Source organism: Corvus moneduloides, chromosome 6 (genome assembly GCF_009650955.1).
Source record: "Corvus moneduloides isolate bCorMon1 chromosome 6, bCorMon1.pri, whole genome shotgun sequence".
In the NCBI taxonomy this organism is placed as follows: Eukaryota; Metazoa; Chordata; class Aves; order Passeriformes; family Corvidae; genus Corvus; species Corvus moneduloides.
The window spans coordinates 7,348,907-7,365,917 of record NC_045481.1 but is presented as its reverse complement, the minus strand read 5'-3'; the positions used below and the strand labels follow the sequence as shown (position 1 = coordinate 7,365,917).

The window sequence follows — 17,011 nt, the reverse complement described above, 5'->3', positions numbered from 1 at the left end:
GTATTTACTTGGGATGCAGTAGCTCCTAGAATCCCTATAACTCCAGGCACTTTAGAGATACACCGTAAGAGAAAATCCCTGTACCAGAAAGTTGACAGTCTAATTATTTAGACATCAAAGCTGTTCCTGAACTTGTCATATACCATGACAGTCAACCTAAAGAATCTGCCTGAGTTTTTCAAAGCCACCTAAGGGTTTGCTCCAATAGCTCATTAATAGGGCAAAAGACACCCATTAATTGTAATAGAAAATCAAGTATTTAGATACTTGGATCAGTCAAAGACAGGTTTTCATGACTTTTTAATGCTCAAATTAATAATATTATTTAGAGGAACTTCCCTCCAGTTTATATTTCCTACCACTGCTTTTGCCTCTAGAGTGATCAAATTAAGTCCACCTTGGTATAAGCAGAAATAGACACAACAGTTTGAGACAAATCAGCATCATAATAAACATCAATTTATATGTTTAAAAGTATCCATCTGCTCTGAAAAAGTGGGTGAATATAAAGGAGCTACAATTGAGCCATTATTTTTTAAAATTGCACCATGCTAATTAAAATGTGACCTTTTTCTAATTATCATGTCCACTTCCAGACTGCTGTACTTCTAAAAATGTGCAGAGTTTTCTAATGAGCATAGAATAAGAAGTGAAAATGTATTTCCCTAGGCAGGATATCAAACTGTTTCTGAAAATCAATGGCTTTTTGTCATTTTAAAAATAAGGCAGTCAAACAACACCTTTAAATAGAACTTCCTGAATTCACTTCCAGACGTCCTGGACTAGAGTTTGGCACTTAGCTTTATGTTTGAATGGGCAATTGTCAAAGATGTTAAACTACCCAAGGGAACTGGTTCACTTTCAGAAGGGTGTCAGTGTCACACATTCATGGGGAAGAGGGACAAATTCCTTTGGTATACTGAATTTTTAGATATGCAGTAGACAGTTCGTTGTACACAAAATACCTGTGAATACTCTGTACGGTGTGAAAATAATAGTGAAAGAAAGCAGCTGTTGTTGTTATCTGGTTTCACTATCTGATAATAATCCTGATCCCTTTGGGAGGTGCACAAAGCCACCCAAGCAGAGCTTCTGGCAGTGGCCAGTTACCAGCACTAACTTTCCTGTGGCACTATTACATTTTCAAAGTAAACAAACAAAGCAAAGAGCAAGCCAGGCTGTACAGGGTAAGCTCTTTCCACACTGGTCTCTGACAGAAGCCCAGCCCATCCCCGGGGTCAGCTCTGGCTGCGCAAAAGTGGAGTTTTGCATCCTTCTCTGTGAGGACAGTCCACAGGCACGAGCTCTGCCCTCTCCTACCCCTCCTGACCATTTACTTGACATGGACCTTTTTAGATGCTTGCAGGGAGTTTTCTCTTTTTTGCTGTCCAACGAAGCATTAGGAGGCTGTGCTAATGTTCCTAATGAATAAATAAGGGCAAGTCTGGGTTAGAAAACAGCCAATCTCAGCTTTGCACTGTTCACAGTAACCAACTCTTGGCCTGATCAGAGAGACAAGACTCATTTCTTTTACCCTTATCTATTGCATGACCAGAGCCAGGCTGAGAACAGCTTGTGGGAATTTCCAAACTCAACCTGTTGCATCAGAAGTGCTGGACTTTTCATACCTGTTCTGTGGCAGCCTTCTTAGCAAACTGGGTTGAAATCAAGGGTCTTAATCTGCAAAGAAGGAAAGAAAAAATGCTGAACATCAGAAAAGTTGCTCAAGAGTTTGACACAGAGTATTCAGAATCCAAACAGTGAAAGCACTTTGCTAGTGTTATGTTGTGCAATTACTTTTTTAATGATTTAAGATAAAGAGCAGAAAGCCACAAATGCCATGACAATTAACACACACATTCCCTTGGAAGCATCTGTCCCAGTTCAAGGTAATAATAAAAGATACCAGCACAGTAGCAAAACCTCATCTCAAACCACAGCCCCTGCTTCTCCACAAGGTATTTGAAATAGCTGGGTTTGTCACATTTTACAAAAATCAAAAGAAAACAGATTTTTGGAAGAATGCAGACATGGCAAGACTGGGTCACACTCAGATTACCTAGCACTGGTCTGCAACTGCTTCCCTGTATCTGATGATACATAGAGGATACCAGTAAGATTATGCATGCAGGATACCATAATCATCACAGACAAGATTTTAACCTCCAGCTACAGAAATCATCAAAAAAACCCCAGGGACCCTGCATACCTTGAATAAGAAATGACAGAAATTGAACATAAACGTTTTTAAAAACTCTGCAACAGATGTGAAAGAGATCTGCATATTTGGGGAGAAGAGCTGGATCAGTATAACTTCACGGCAAACTGTAAAATATTATTACTTCTGAAAAACATTTCATACTCTGTTGTTTCCTTACTGCCATGAAGGCTGCTCTCAATCCATCATTTAGTGTTACTTTCTGGTTTCTCCTGCTCATCTAGATGTATCTAGTCACGAAGAGGATGACTTGCTTTCTACAGAAACACTGCTCAGACAGCTCCTCAAGCACATCTTTTAACGAAGTCTAGGCAAACAACTTAATGAATACCAATTTATGCCTCCAGAGATACAGCCTTTTATGATAAGCAGAATTTTACTCTCATTTTTCTCTTAGTCATTCCTCCTTGTTAACACACAGAAACTCGTTGTTTTCCTACTTATTTATATATTTCAAATAATCACCAGGAGGAAACAAATCCCCAGAGAATGAGCAGGGGAGACTCAGATCATTATCTCCAGTGGCGAAGACTATATTAAAATACAACATATTGGCTAAGCTCCAAAATGGTTCAAAAACTGGTCATCTCTGAAATGCTTTGCAGGACCCAAAAGGCATTTCAGCAACTCAAGTAACTCAAGGTGCCTCCTCACAGTCGATCAAAACAAAAAGAAGCCAAGGCAATGTTTCAGGAGCTGCACCACAGAAGAATCCAGAATACATTATTCTGCTACAGCTATTTCTTGTCATATTACATAATTATAAAAAAATTCAAGAAAGAGATTTTCTTGACCTACATAAATATCTATTACTTACAAATCCTGGTGGACTTCTGGCCTCAGAGAGAATGTAGTTGAGGGCACGGACAAGCTCCTCCCTATGTGCCCAGCTTTCTCTTTCCATTATCTAACCCCAAGTGTAGTTTTCACCTTTAAATGCCATCTAATCCAACCCCCCTGCAAGAGCAGGGACACCTTCAACATGACCAGGTTGCTCAGAGCCCTGTGCAGCCTGACCTTGAATGTTTCCAGGGATGGGGAATCCAACACCTCTCTGGGCCTGTGCCAGTGCCTCACCACCCTCATAAGAAAGAAATTTCCTCCTTAATTCCTGAAATTTGAGACTACCTGCCTACTTTCAATCACTGTTTTCCAAAAAAACACCCTGTTTAGATGCTTACAAACATATGGATGCAGCAAAGCCAAAAGGTTGCACAGCTGAAGGATTCTAATTACCAAACAAGTTGTGTTTCATTGACAGGACTGAAAAACACCCAACACTGGTAAGAAATGAAGGACTTTTATTTTAAACCCATACTCATGATTATTGCAATTAACATTGTACCAAAGATAGCACCTTTTCCCTCCTGCTACCCAAAGACATCAGACCTCCCTGGAGCACCCTGAAAATATTTCCTCCCCCCAATTAAAATCAAGCTGTTGAGTAAGACTCACAAGGTAATCAGAAATTGCTGACATTTCTTTTAGAGCAAATTATACATGTGCTCACACAGTGAAGAAAACAATCACAGCTACAGGAAGCAGAGAGTAAACATTCCAGTTTCATTTTAATTAAAATGGTCCCCTAATGAAAATAAAAAGATTCACGCTTATGAAAAGCCTATTTGCAAAAACTTTAGTGCTACATCCAAGAGCCTTTCTATACCATTTCTCAGCAGTGAGGGACTCTCACACCCAAACTGAAATTAAAGCTGTATTTCTGTTCCATGAGAGCCGCTCACAACACACACATCTTTGCTTCCTTACTACAAATACAGCACTGCCATCCAATTTGGGCAATACAGTTTCTCTCCCAGATTAATCTAAAATGCACACCAAAGCAGTGGGGTGGATCCTGCTCCTGCCATGGATGGTCAGCACCTGCTGTAGGCCAGATCCAAGGGGGTCACTCATCACCTGGGTGGAACAGCCTGGCCCACTGTCCCTCCATACTATCTGCTCCCTAAAACACGAGTCACAACACTGGAAAAAGGTAAAACCATCACAGTGAGAGACAAAAACATACTTCCCCTCTGAAATAATGGCTTTGATTCAAATTACAGCTGTAAAAGTTATAAATATATAACCCCCTTGGCTCTCCTTATGCCTACGGAGAACCCTACTATTACGGTACAAAACCATTTAAGAAGGTTTTATAGTTGGGGTGTTGTTTTGCTTCTTAAATGCCCCAATGTCCTGACCTCCTTAAACCAGAGCAGCTGCTGCCACACCAACCATATGGAGCAATAAATTACTGGCTGCCATGGCTACAGATACGGGCTCCTTCTGCTGTCTGGCTGCACCTCAGAGGGTGGAAAAAAAGTGTCTTCATGGAAGAGCATGACTGCTTTTGAGGCTGGATAGGTCTGAGTATTAATGATCAAAAAAGCACCTTGAAAAAACAAGTAATTGAAGTATCTTATCCAACTTTCACTGGGCATGACTCAGCCTCATCTGCAAAAGGCTACCAAGGGACACACACGCACATATACACCACAGAAGAAAGATCCTGTCCATCAAAGTCCAGACTGAATTAGAGGTTCACAAGCTCCACAAATAGTAACATCCTACATTAAGGTACAATTCCATATATACTGAAGTGAAAACAGCATCTATTTAAAATGTAATGTTGTGACTGGAAAATAATGGGGCTCCTGGTCTTCCAAAGTGTGTCAGTTGTCACTCACTATTTCTGATGATTTCTAGTTTAGGGCACTTTCCTTATGAACTTTGCAAATTAACACAGTACCTTGTGGGAGGGAGTAACAGAACAAGCAACTTTCTGAACAGCAGTGTGATCCATAAAAGGGGATAAAAAAGATTTCACACAGCCCCAAGTGTTACATCCACACTTCAAACTACTTCAAAAATTATGCAGATCTACTAATGCTCATGTCAGCCAACACACATAACACTGGAAACAGATTATCTTGACATGTTTGCGACAAAAACTAATGGCATGGTACAAGGCATCAGAGGCTGCTCCCTGCCAAATCTGCTCCACTCTCAGCTGAGATGTGCACGATAACGTCTGGGTTTGTCCTCCAGCTTAACAATTTAAAAGAAGATTCAATATAACAGCTCCTGACAGGGCTGGAGATCACACAGACTGAACTTTCAAAGCGTTTTTCTCTGAAAAACAAGCTGGCTGTGACAAACAACAGTTTTTATTTTGCTTATTATTTAATAACAAAAGATTACACAGCACAGTACATAAAGGAGAAAGAGCAGTGAGAGGTAATAAACCCACCTCACTTGCATCAGGCTGTTCATCCACCAAAAAGTTTGACAATGCCATAACAATCTCCTCAGTGCAATTCTGCAAGTAATTGGGAAACTCACCCAAAGCTCTGTTTCTTACTGAATTTTAATTTAATCCACCCAAGTAGGGAACATCTTATTGCTGCTTACTGCCCATACTAATTTTATACACGGATGGTCCCAGAATACACAATGGGAAGCAGAGATTGAACAGAGCCCACAGCCACAAGCCTGCAGTGTAATTATGCAGGTCATCCAAGACAACTGCCCATGAAACCTATATATCCATGCACAGGCCTTTCATGTGCAGGGACAGAAAAAGCTATTGAGAAATGACTCAACAAAAGACAGGTCAGGTTGTTCATGCTGGCCAAGATCCTCCTCCCACCTGAGGCCAGATGGTTTTGCCTCAGGAGGTCAGTTTACCAGACATCTGTGTGAGAAGGAAATTAATATAAATGTTTATCCAGGCTAAGAGTGCCCTTTAATTAGGTACCATCAATGTTATCCTTACTGGAAAGCTGGGAATTACCTCTCTGCAAGGATTTAAAGCTCTTCTTGGAAACACAACAGCATCAGGAGATACTGACCCACTGTCTGGCCATTGGGTCAGGACAAAGGGGTGACCCTCCTGGGCTTGGATGACTGCTCTTTTCCAGAGGGCAAAACAAAGACTGCAACGACAACCATAACCCTGGAGCACTTCGGGGTTTGCACATCCAGCTGTGCATCCCACCATCTTCTACATCTGCTTCCGGCTGAGAGCCAGACGCTCACAGGAGCTGTTCCCTCTGCTCAAGAGGAAGCAGACGCACATGGCCAAGGCCATGGCTGGCTGTGACACCCATGAACAGGAGCATGATGCCCTGAGGACAGAGGCTGGGGGTCAGGGTGGCACTATGCCACCTCAGAAGTCCAGACACAACCACAGACAGCATCATGCTCTGTGGAATGATGAAGCATCCTTGATGCTCACACCTTGAAACCATCTGTGCCTGAATGTGAGGCAGAGGCAGGTGGTTTTGGCTTTCTCAAGATGAGGCTCTTCACCTGGTCCAGCTCACCATCACTGTGAAAGCCCCAAGGAGTTTCCCTGAATCACTCTCCCAAGTGACAGGGCTGCAGAGACCCCAACTAAACATGTCCAAAGTGCAACGAGCTCAGCTCACACACAGTGAGATCCCTTTGGAGATGGCTCACGCCAGTGCTGCCAGCTGTACAGACGTGACTCATGGAGCAGCAGGCAGGGCCTGAACCCTCCTGCATACTAGCAGAGACAGCTAAGCCAGTTTGTGCTAACTCTGCTCCAACATCCCTGCGTGAACTTCAACTCCACCAACAATCACTGCTTTCGTCCTGTTTCCGAGCAAGCAACACTATGTAAAGAGCCATTTCAAGCAGGAAAAAAGCAAACTGAAGTGGCAACAAAAACTAAAGTGAAATGAGGAATTGTTTCCTCTTCTGATTCCCACTCAGTCCTCTTTCATGCTGCATCAGAGGAGCTTGGCTTTTATCAGTGCAGCACCAGACAACACTGCACTGGGAACATCTTCAGTGCTAATGAGAGCAGCCTCTCCCAGCAAATGCCTGGAACTGAGCACTGAGGGACCAAAACTCACAGGGGGATACTGGAAAAAAGTAAGAATCTCTATCATTCACTACGGAATAGATTTACCAGCGAGGAACTAAGCACCTACATCACTCACCAATAGGCTTTTGAAAAGCAGGAACTTGGCTAGTGTGTCGTGAGCTGAACACCTATTTCAGGCTTTTCAGAGAGGGGCAGGGCCCATGACATCTGTCTTCAATAACCCAACTCAGAGCAGGCAATATTTTTCTGCATAGCTGCAGCACTCTTTCCTCAATTAGATGCTAGAAAAATAGCAACTTGCTGTTCTTCCCACTGACTAAACCAACAGATTTTCAACGGCAAAAATGAAAAGAATGACATCTAAGGCCACCTCTTTGGGACCAAATGAAATGATGCTCCTGCAGCAGATCCCAAACAATATCTGCACATATCTGCTTCTAAAGGAAATTGCTGCAGACCATGGGAAATTACAATTGCTTCAGGACAAGAAAGGCTGACTGATCTAATATTTCTGGTTGACACACCTTCTTCCTGGGTTTGTCAATAAAGAGACTGATGAGCTCATCTCTCCACAAGTCAGGAAAGTGTTAGTTGAAAATATGCTATTCCTTTCACCATGGAAATTTTTCCAGATGAAATGATGGCAGCAAGGCAAATCTGCACCTTGCTGAGAAAAGCTACTTAAAATAAGGAACCTATGAAGCATTTTAATGAAGGTAGATGAGTAATCATAATGGTCTCAGTTAAGCAAGTCTAATGGCAGTGTCACTTTTAAAACACGGGCGTGAGACAACTCATGTGGTGACAATCCATATGTCTTAACCATCGTGTCACGCCGTCTTTCAAATGGTAACAGTGCAGAATGCAACTGCTGTGGCAGGAAGAACCATTATTAGCAGATAAGGAAAATAAAAACAATTTCAAAATCGTGCCTGAAACTATAGTAACAAGAAATGAAATTTTAAAAGTTAAATGAACACATTATCATCTCAACAGAAGGATTATGCTATTGAAAAATTCTCAGCAGTAGCACTGCCATCTGTTTCTGGTGCAAATATATTTTTCTAGACTCAAGCAAGGAGTATTACAGATATTTGCTTTCAGACAAGTGTTTTGATCAATCTTAACCTCATGAAAACTTCAAATGAGGCAAAAGATAAAAAGAAAACACCTTAGTAACCTGCAGTCTCTGGGAACAATTCACCGAGGTTGTTATACCCAACGGTGATGCCAGATCGATCGCTGGATCTTCCCTGTTGGCATACAAGGACAAAAATCATGCCAGACAAAAGAGTAATTCACTTCTTCCATACCTCTAGTAGCCCATACCACTGGGCAAATTCGGTTTCTCTCATCCAATTATGCAGACAAAACTAATATTTCAAAATTCAGGTAACTATAGATTCATACAAGTAATCCATCAAGGAATAAAGATGGATGACTGATTTTTTTTTTTTCATTGTGTCTGGTCTATTATACATTAAAGAGCAATTTCACTGGCAGCCATCTGGAAATCAATGTATTCCAAGCTTTATTTTATGATTACTAACATTCCCCTTCGTAACTCATTTCTAATTATAAGCAATAAATCACTCCTTCTTGCTTGTAATTTGTAACAGCCAATTATGGCAAACCTCTTATTTAAATAGCGAATCTCACTGTAAAACATCACATATTTTGAGGTATGCACAGAACATCTAATCAGGCAGCTGAATGGTAGAACGATGATTTAACATGGGTTTTGCAGCCACCAAGGAGACACAAGCGGAAGAACCCACTCTCCCCAGTGCCCTGTGCACACCAGAACTTTTCAAAACTGAAAGCACGGGTCTCATCTGCCTGACTTAATGTAGAAGAGATTTACATGCAGCAGTAAGTGAGCCAGGACACAACTCAGGAAAGGCTGGTGTCAAGGATTCCCTTTACTGTGTCAGGAAATGAATAAAGAGGTTGTGGCAGAAGAAGCTGTAGGCTGGTTAAGTAAGAACTTCTGGGGAATGTCTAGTTTCATTTTAGGAAGTAACAGTGAAAGAACACAGCTCTAAATTTAATACTTTAAAAAAACAACTCATGCGGCTTTTCCCACGTCTGGATTTATGTTTGAAACAGGCTGGCCTCCTCCTCCCAAGCCAAAGGACACCCCCATGCACTGCCCAGGTGCTCAACATCACACCTACTCCCTGTTACACGGGTTTTGTAGGTGTTAGCATAGAGTATGAGCAAGGCACTCTGATCACTCCTCCCCATCCCTCCCAGCCAGGAGAGTATCGGGCAGAACAAAGCAATGAAACAGTCAGCAGAGAAAAAGTGTCACCAGATAAATCCAGATTCTTCCTTCTGGGAGTAGCCTTTAATGGTGGTTTGCTATGGCAACTCTCACCAACAGAACACCAGCAAAGAACTGTAGTGGAGGATGTCAGATAAGACCAAACAGGGTCAGTCCAAAAGCACAGGCAAGGACACAGAAAAAATTTTAGTTATATTTGTTCTTCAGTGTAGGTCTGAGTAACAGGCATGTGAGTGCAAACACAAGAGAGAGGCTTCTTATAAATAGCTCTGCTGGGATTTGTCCGTTAGGAAAAAACCTCACTCTTGTCAGAAAAGTATTTGATACAATTTTGGACACAGAATTTATTACATGAGAAACTGATCTCAGGAACGTGGAAGTGGTTCCCACTGAGATTTTATTCGGTCATCACACAGCTCGAGTCTGTTCCAGCTTCACATCGTGTCATCTGGTAAGCGTTTACAGTAGGAATCTAGGGAACTGGATTTGGAAAAAATCCATCACAACTGACCTAAATCTGATCTGACCTGAATAATCAAACTGAATACCAAATTCAAAAATGGCTAGACAGAAGAGAGGAGCTGGAATTCCTCAGCTGCAGGAGTTATCTCGTGCCTTCCTCGGCCATACACTGGGTTAGGCACCCTCTTTCTTTTCCCGAACAGCCATGGTGACGGAGGCTATGTGAACACCCCCTTGTTCCAGAAGAGTCAAAGACAAGTGCACAAGTGCTGCAGGCTCCACCATGTTCCCTTTCCTTTTGAGATACCATTCACTCACGAGAAAACGTGGTGGTGCATTCCTCCCCCCCAGGCCGCACTGTGATCTAAGCGAAGCACCTGGAAATGGGGAATGGAAGATAGCAAGTATTAAGAAAATCCAAAGAGAATGCTTTGGGAGGGTGGTGGTGATCGTGTCAGTGCCATCTGGAAGTGTCTTGGCCACAAAGTCACCCCAGAGGGTGACCTTGGCCAACGTGGTGCTGCAACAACCCCTGGGTAATGTCTTAGACCCACGGCCACACCAGCCCACCCTACAACCACGTGTCATAGTCACGTGTCTTGTCACCAAGCCCTGCCTGTATTGCTGCTTCAGAGTCTCAGGGGGTTGGTTACACTGCCAGCACTGTTTTATTGCTCAGAGACTGAGATGAAGATGTACAGATGCAGCACCACCTCAGTAACACGCAGCAACTCTCAATAGATGGATCATTATTTACAGAGACCTTGTAGAGATGTGTTCAACAAAAAGTTTCACCACTTTCAAGACTCCTTATCTTCTTTTTATGAGAGATCTAAGTATTATTTATTAGTCTTCTCCAAACACAAAGCTCAAAGGCATTTTAACATCTGGTTTACTCTCTCAGCAGTGAGAAAAAAACACTCTGAAGAAAACTAAAAAATCACTGGCTTCATGTTGATGAAACTTGGGCAGTATATATGGCAAAAACTTTGAACGAGGATGCAAAAAACAGCCCGTAGAAAACTGTAAAGGGAGGGAGAAACAGACACCAAAGCTTATAAATTTCATTTTGAAAATAAGGCGTCATTCTTAGTATGCCTCTGGATGTGCATCTTCCCCATATAGAGTTCAAAAAGCTTTATATAAACTATACTTCTAAGCAAGCTTGTAATTAGCTAGGGGCAGGCTTGGCTTTAATTACAGCTTGAAGAGGCACACGTTATGGAAATACTTAGCTAATAACCACAGCAATGCTCTGTTGATGGCTGAGGTCAGGCCAGCATGTGATTGCCATGTAACCACCTGAGTACTTTCTGCCTTGTGTAAACCGGGCTCCCTAATGAAGGAGCAGGACTGGTCTGTCAGGTCTTCCTCCCCGCTCTGCCATAAAGGCTAAGCCAGGCTTCGCTGGCAGCAGAGCTGAAGTGTCCTGAGTGCCTGCATCTGGCCTCCCTGCTCCTTACAAGTACGCTGTGGGATACCTGTTCTCACCTCGCCTGGAGATGCTGTACAAAAGGAACCAGGGAACCCGACAGAGAGAGACAAAACTGCACCATTTCAGCATCAGGCAAGATCAGCCTGCACCCAGAGCATGAATTGGTCAGATATCAGCATACACTGCAAACATGTATACATTAACCTGTACAGCTTTTTTCAGAGGCAGTATGAGGTTGATCCCACATCCCATCCCAAAAACCCAACAGGATAGTCTACAGGAAGAATATACGTCCAAGACAAAGTTCCTGCAAGTTCACACAGCCCTCTCACAATTTTGGATCCAACCTTTATTGACATAAGAAAGGACCAGAAAGTAAACTGTACTTTATTCCAACCTCAGAAGCTGCTTGCCTGGCAATCTCTACTTGGGTATAAGTATGCATGGATAATGAAGTGCAAAACCAATACAAATCACTGGGAAAATGGCTATTTACCATTGAATATGACACAAGTTTAAAATATGCATTGCTACACACTGTGGGTGCTTGCTCATACACTGTGTTATGTACCAATGAATTGCTGAACTGGGTCACAGAAGCCCTTCATGATCTAGAAGTCCTGTCTCCTTCACAACACATTTGGTACAGATAAAGAGATGAGTATAAAAATGCAGCCACATTTTCTTATGGAAAGAAAATTCCACATGGAAATGTTAGGAAAGAAAACAATATTAATTGCTGTTTTAAAACCTGTGTACAATATGTGCAAGTGCTTTTGAGAGAGGAGAACGCTGCTGCTGATGTGGGGAGCAGACATCACCATCTTCTCCGGTGTCTCGTGTAAGGCTGCACATCTGCAATGAAGTTAGGTGAGCTTTGCAGGGGATCTTATGTGTAAAGCAGAGTTACTTGATAGTGTTTTGCTTTAATACAGCTTAATACTAGTGTTAACATATAGAATTATCCAACAGCAACCTCACTGTAACTGCAGGGGAGATGCCTCTCACAGCCTCTCATGCTGGTTTAACTGGATCAATTGGAAAACCTGTCCAGGTGAAGACCGTGCTGCCCGCAGTTGGCTGCACGTGGCTGGTGAACAGGGGGCAGCTCTGGGCCACCCATCCCTAATCTGGCCCAGTCGAAACAAGCCAGGTCAGCCTAAGGAGACATCTGCTAACTATTATCTTTGAAATTGCTGGAGTTCTCACAACCAGTTGAAGAACACTTGCACAAGCAGGTCAGGCAGCAGATCTGAGCACAGAGCAGCTGAGTTCAGCTGGGAAGATGTTTTCCTGACCTTGGCTTACAGCCACTCAGATGGCTCCCAACACCTCCTCTGCACCAAGCCCTCACCTGGACAAGTGGAAGGCTGACCCCAATCTCAAACATTCAGATGACCAAAACTTCTGTAACTGGGAATCAATCACTCCCCGTCAAAGCAAAACATGGCAAAACCCACGTGACAAGATCTGTTTAAAAACCCTTATTCCACCTCAATTTTCTACTCAACCCTGGCCCCTGGTGCACAATTCTTCAGCCAACAAAAACCCACCTTCTGAGAAGAGCCAATGTAAAAGTCAGGCAAGCAATTCCACTTGCTGAACATCCTCTCCTCCATTTCACTGTAGCTATGGAAGATGCATTAAAAAGAAAATTACTGCAGCTACAAGGCTCCATTCAAAAACTGCTCGTCCACATCCTCAGCTCTGTGTACACAGAAATACTGAGGGGTTGGGGTTGTCCTTCAGCACTGTGCTGCTCCATCTGAGAGGGAGTCATATAAATGCTGTGTAAGCTACACTCCTGCCACAATTACTAAGATATGGGCTGTGAACAGTAAAAGAAGTTTAACTGACCATGAAATGTGCAAATACTACAATAAATAGATATTTATACCCTGTCGCATTTATATAGAATTCCTCCTTCCCATCCTGTCATTCATATTTTGTCACCATATTGTGTCTAGTTTTTCAGACAATTTTGGACATGTAATAGATTTTAGTACAACTCTAGTGACAATGTGTAAAATCTGAAACAAATGCTATCCATCTCAAGTAAATCCCTGCTTTTTCCTTTGTACCTAGCAGAGCTTGCTCTCCAACCCCATCGTGAAATAATTGTATTGAACAGAGAAGACAGCAAATTCCCACTGTAGTTCAAATCCCTCTAAACACTAACCTACGTTTGAAGATCAATAAAAAAAATGCACTTTCAGGTTAATCTTCTGCCTTTTTTCTTTTTTTTTATTTTGAACTTCAACCCCTTGCATTAAAAATTCACAGCAAAGAAACTGATATTCCTGCAGGACCTGAGCCACTTGAAGTGAAGTTCTCAGCAGCACTGTGAGGCTGGGTATGCACAGCCCCTTTCCAGGCTTTGTGCTGCACGCACCCTCTCCGAAGGGAAGGGGCTCCCTGCCACACACAAAGAGGAGGCTGTTTGGGCTGAAGTCACAGCTTCAAAGACCAGCAGCACAGAATTTGCCAACTTGCTTGGCCATTCAAGCAAATGTCAACTGAAACAAAAGCACACCGAGGAAAAGTTGTTACCGAATGCCACGCTGGGAAAAATAATGCAAATTTGTATCAATGATCAACTTAGCTTTAACTGAGCCTAATGAGCAAGTTGCTTATGGCTTTTTTTTTTTTCATCACCACACTCATTTTGCTCTCTAAAGGCATTTCTGAAGCATCAGTTTTAGAAAAAACTTGATTTAAAAAAAAAAGTGACACCCTCCCCTGCTTTTTAAAGAAACTTTAATGTGTAAAGTTTAGATCTCCTACGTTCTGTACTTGGTCAAAATATGCAGCAAATGCCTAAGAAGTGCTTGGCCCCAGGGAGACAACAGTCTGTACAGACTCACTTGTAACACATGCCCGCCTTTCAGCTGTTTAATATCCATACACTGTATTTCCTTTATCGGCACTACAGAATCGCTCCACTTTGACTCAGTTTTTTGTGTCTACAAAGTATCGTGAGAACATCAATACTTGGCAAGCTAACACTTGGGCTTTTAGCATGACATCATAGATCTCTGGGTTACTTTGCTCTGTTGGTTAGTAAAATGTTACAGCAAATAAATAGTTGTATAAAAGAGGGCTTTTTGTTGCGTGGGTTTTTTAAAATGCAATTTAAGTGCTATACTGCAACATAAACACTTTTTACTGTGCATGTTTTTATGGAAAAACTTTTACAGAGTAAACTCCTTTAAAGAAACTGAATCAGATTTAAACACATGCACGATAGACTTACATTGGAAATTAATTTGGTAGCAATTTATGATCCTTTAGTGTGAATTTTCAGTCATTCTTAGAGCAAGAATTTATACGTTCAGAAGTGCTATGTTTTGCCTGGCCTCAATGGGAAAATTACAGCTCTAAGGTTCTTGTTACCTCTGGGCTTCAGAGTATTAATAATTTATTTGAAAATCTTAGTAGAAGAACAAGAAAGCAGCATAAACCTCTTAAACAAAATACGTTTCTACCATGAACACACTTCACACAAAGGTGCTAAAACCAATTGCCAACACTTGCAAAAGCTGATCATTCCAATATTGAATTCATTTACTGCCTCTACATCTTCCCACTGAATTCTGATGCCCATGCAAGCAGTCCAAACATTCAAACCCCGCATCCATCTCACAGGATAAACGTGAAAAAATGCACTTCAGAGACAGCATACGAGTCATGTGGTGTTTGAACCAAATGGCAGCACCACGCGGAGAGCCCGGGAGCAGATTTCTCTCATCTCTCGGTAAAAGCAGTCTGGGGAGGCCACTGAGCCAGTGCTGTCCCTGCAGTCATGCCCTGGGCTCCAGGCCCACCAGCCCTCCTGGCAGCACAAGAAGTGTTTTTGGCAAAACCACACTGGAACAGCTCCCCTCGCCTGCCATGCGCCGATCCCTGTGATCCCTCTGCGGCCCTCATTAACAGCTGTCGGTGTTTAATGCACATTAGCTGGGACACAAAATCACACCTACGGGGTGTTCCAGCTTCCAGGAAGCTCAGGGCACAGGTTTTGGAGCTTGGGATCTACGCTCTTCCGTAGACATCACCTGAACAAATCCTCCAAGACGATGCAGGAGAGGCCAGGCTGATGCCGATGCCTGACCCACCAAACCCAGCTCTGCCACCCTCTCCCATTTCCCAATTTTTGGAAGAGGACTCCATCAGACTCACCCCAGAACCAGCAACAGCATCTTGGACCCAATCAAAGCTGATTGCTCCCAAAGGCTGGTGTATCCACCTTTGCCAGAAAGCAAGTCCAGGTGTGTGCTCTCTTACACAACCAGCATTTTTGCAGCCTGGCTTTTGCTTTCCTTTTCCTCATACATTTCAACATCACAGTTCAGAACAGATGATGTGCAAGCCCCTTACATTTTTTAAAGGATAACAACACCCTGAGTAGGTGTCTTTAGCAGCAAGAGCTAAAAAGTTAGGACTCTACATGTCAAACTGCAACTAAAAGTTGGCTTCACTTCTGACATGAACAGCATGCAAGCCTCATATTTATTAAAAACAGATGAAAGAACTCCCAATTCTTTTTGAATAGCAGAACTACTGAAGAGACCTGGTGGAGTTTAGCACAGTGGGAGGTTTAGTTGTCTATCACTACACGTTTAAACACTTGAGGTCTCTGCAATAAATGTTGAATTGAATTCACCATCAAAAGACAAAATCCATGTTCTATCTGCCAAAACCTTTAGCAGCCTAAACAGAAAATGTCACAATTGATTTTCAGCAAGGGTATAGAAATAAAAACCAACATTTTTAATTCTTTAGGGGATAGATAGATAGACAGATAAACAGCATGACAGACAGATGAATTTATTGCTACAGGTAATTTTTTTACTCCTCCTAAGCAAAAATCAGGCTTCAAATAGATTGTTACAGCTAAACAGATTAAGAAAAAAAAACCCCAGCCAATGAGTAATTTTATTGTTAAATTCTCTGGTCTGTCACAACCATTGGCCTGGAGGTATAAAGCAAGCAGACTTTTTTTCTAAAACACTACTGTTTTATTTGCATTAAGGTTAAAGAGCTTCCTCTCTCCTTGACTGGTGTCAGATATAATAAAATAAAACCATTTGAAAGGAGAAAAAAAACCCACCCAGAGCTACTAAAAGTGCTGTTTTGGAGGCTCTTTTTCTCTCTCTCCACTGCTCTGACAAAGTCATGAACTACCTTTGGGCTCACTTCACACCACAGAGCTGCTGCTGGGGTGTATCTGCAGAGCCCTCCCAAACCACGTTCCCCTCACCCCTGGCCAGCTCCAGCTCTCACTGGTCAGGAGATGCATTTTCTGTGGGAGGAGGCAGGGCTGGTGCATTTGCAGATTCCCTCTTCTCTCTAAATTTAGCAGAGGTTTAAAACTCCTGATTTAAAGAGTGCAGTGAAATACAGAGCAAAGGAAACGCAAGCCAGCATCTGTAAACTCTCAAGGTTGACTCCAAGCATTTACTGAACACACGATGCTGGCAAGCAGCAGCAGCTGCTGAGCTGATAAGCTGTCTGCTCTGCTCACAGCCAGGCTCCCACGTTTGAAAGGACTATGAAATAAGCAACTTCATAACACAGCTATAAGGGAATTAATGCTAATATTAGAAAAACTAATTTAAATAATCAGGCTCTGCAAAACGCAGTCCTACTAAGCAGCAAGTTGGACCATTTTCAAAGCTACCACGTAACCTGTTTTTATGCAACCCTTTTGACATGAACACCAGCATCAGATTTTAGTTTCCTCTTCTGTTTGCGACA

General features: G+C 42.4%; 1 protein-coding gene across 2 annotated transcripts in view; it reads right to left on the bottom strand.

Annotated features, from left to right (window-relative positions):
* Positions 1 to 17,011, bottom strand: part of BRF1 (BRF1 RNA polymerase III transcription initiation factor subunit) — a 172,830-nt gene that overhangs the window by 7,422 nt on the left and 148,397 nt on the right. For both annotated transcript variants that reach the window (XM_032113505.1, XM_032113507.1), the window contains one exon: positions 1,629 to 1,680. In XM_032113505.1, the coding sequence (XP_031969396.1) occupies positions 1,629 to 1,680 (52 nt within the window). The remainder of the gene's footprint in view (positions 1 to 1,628; positions 1,681 to 17,011) is intronic.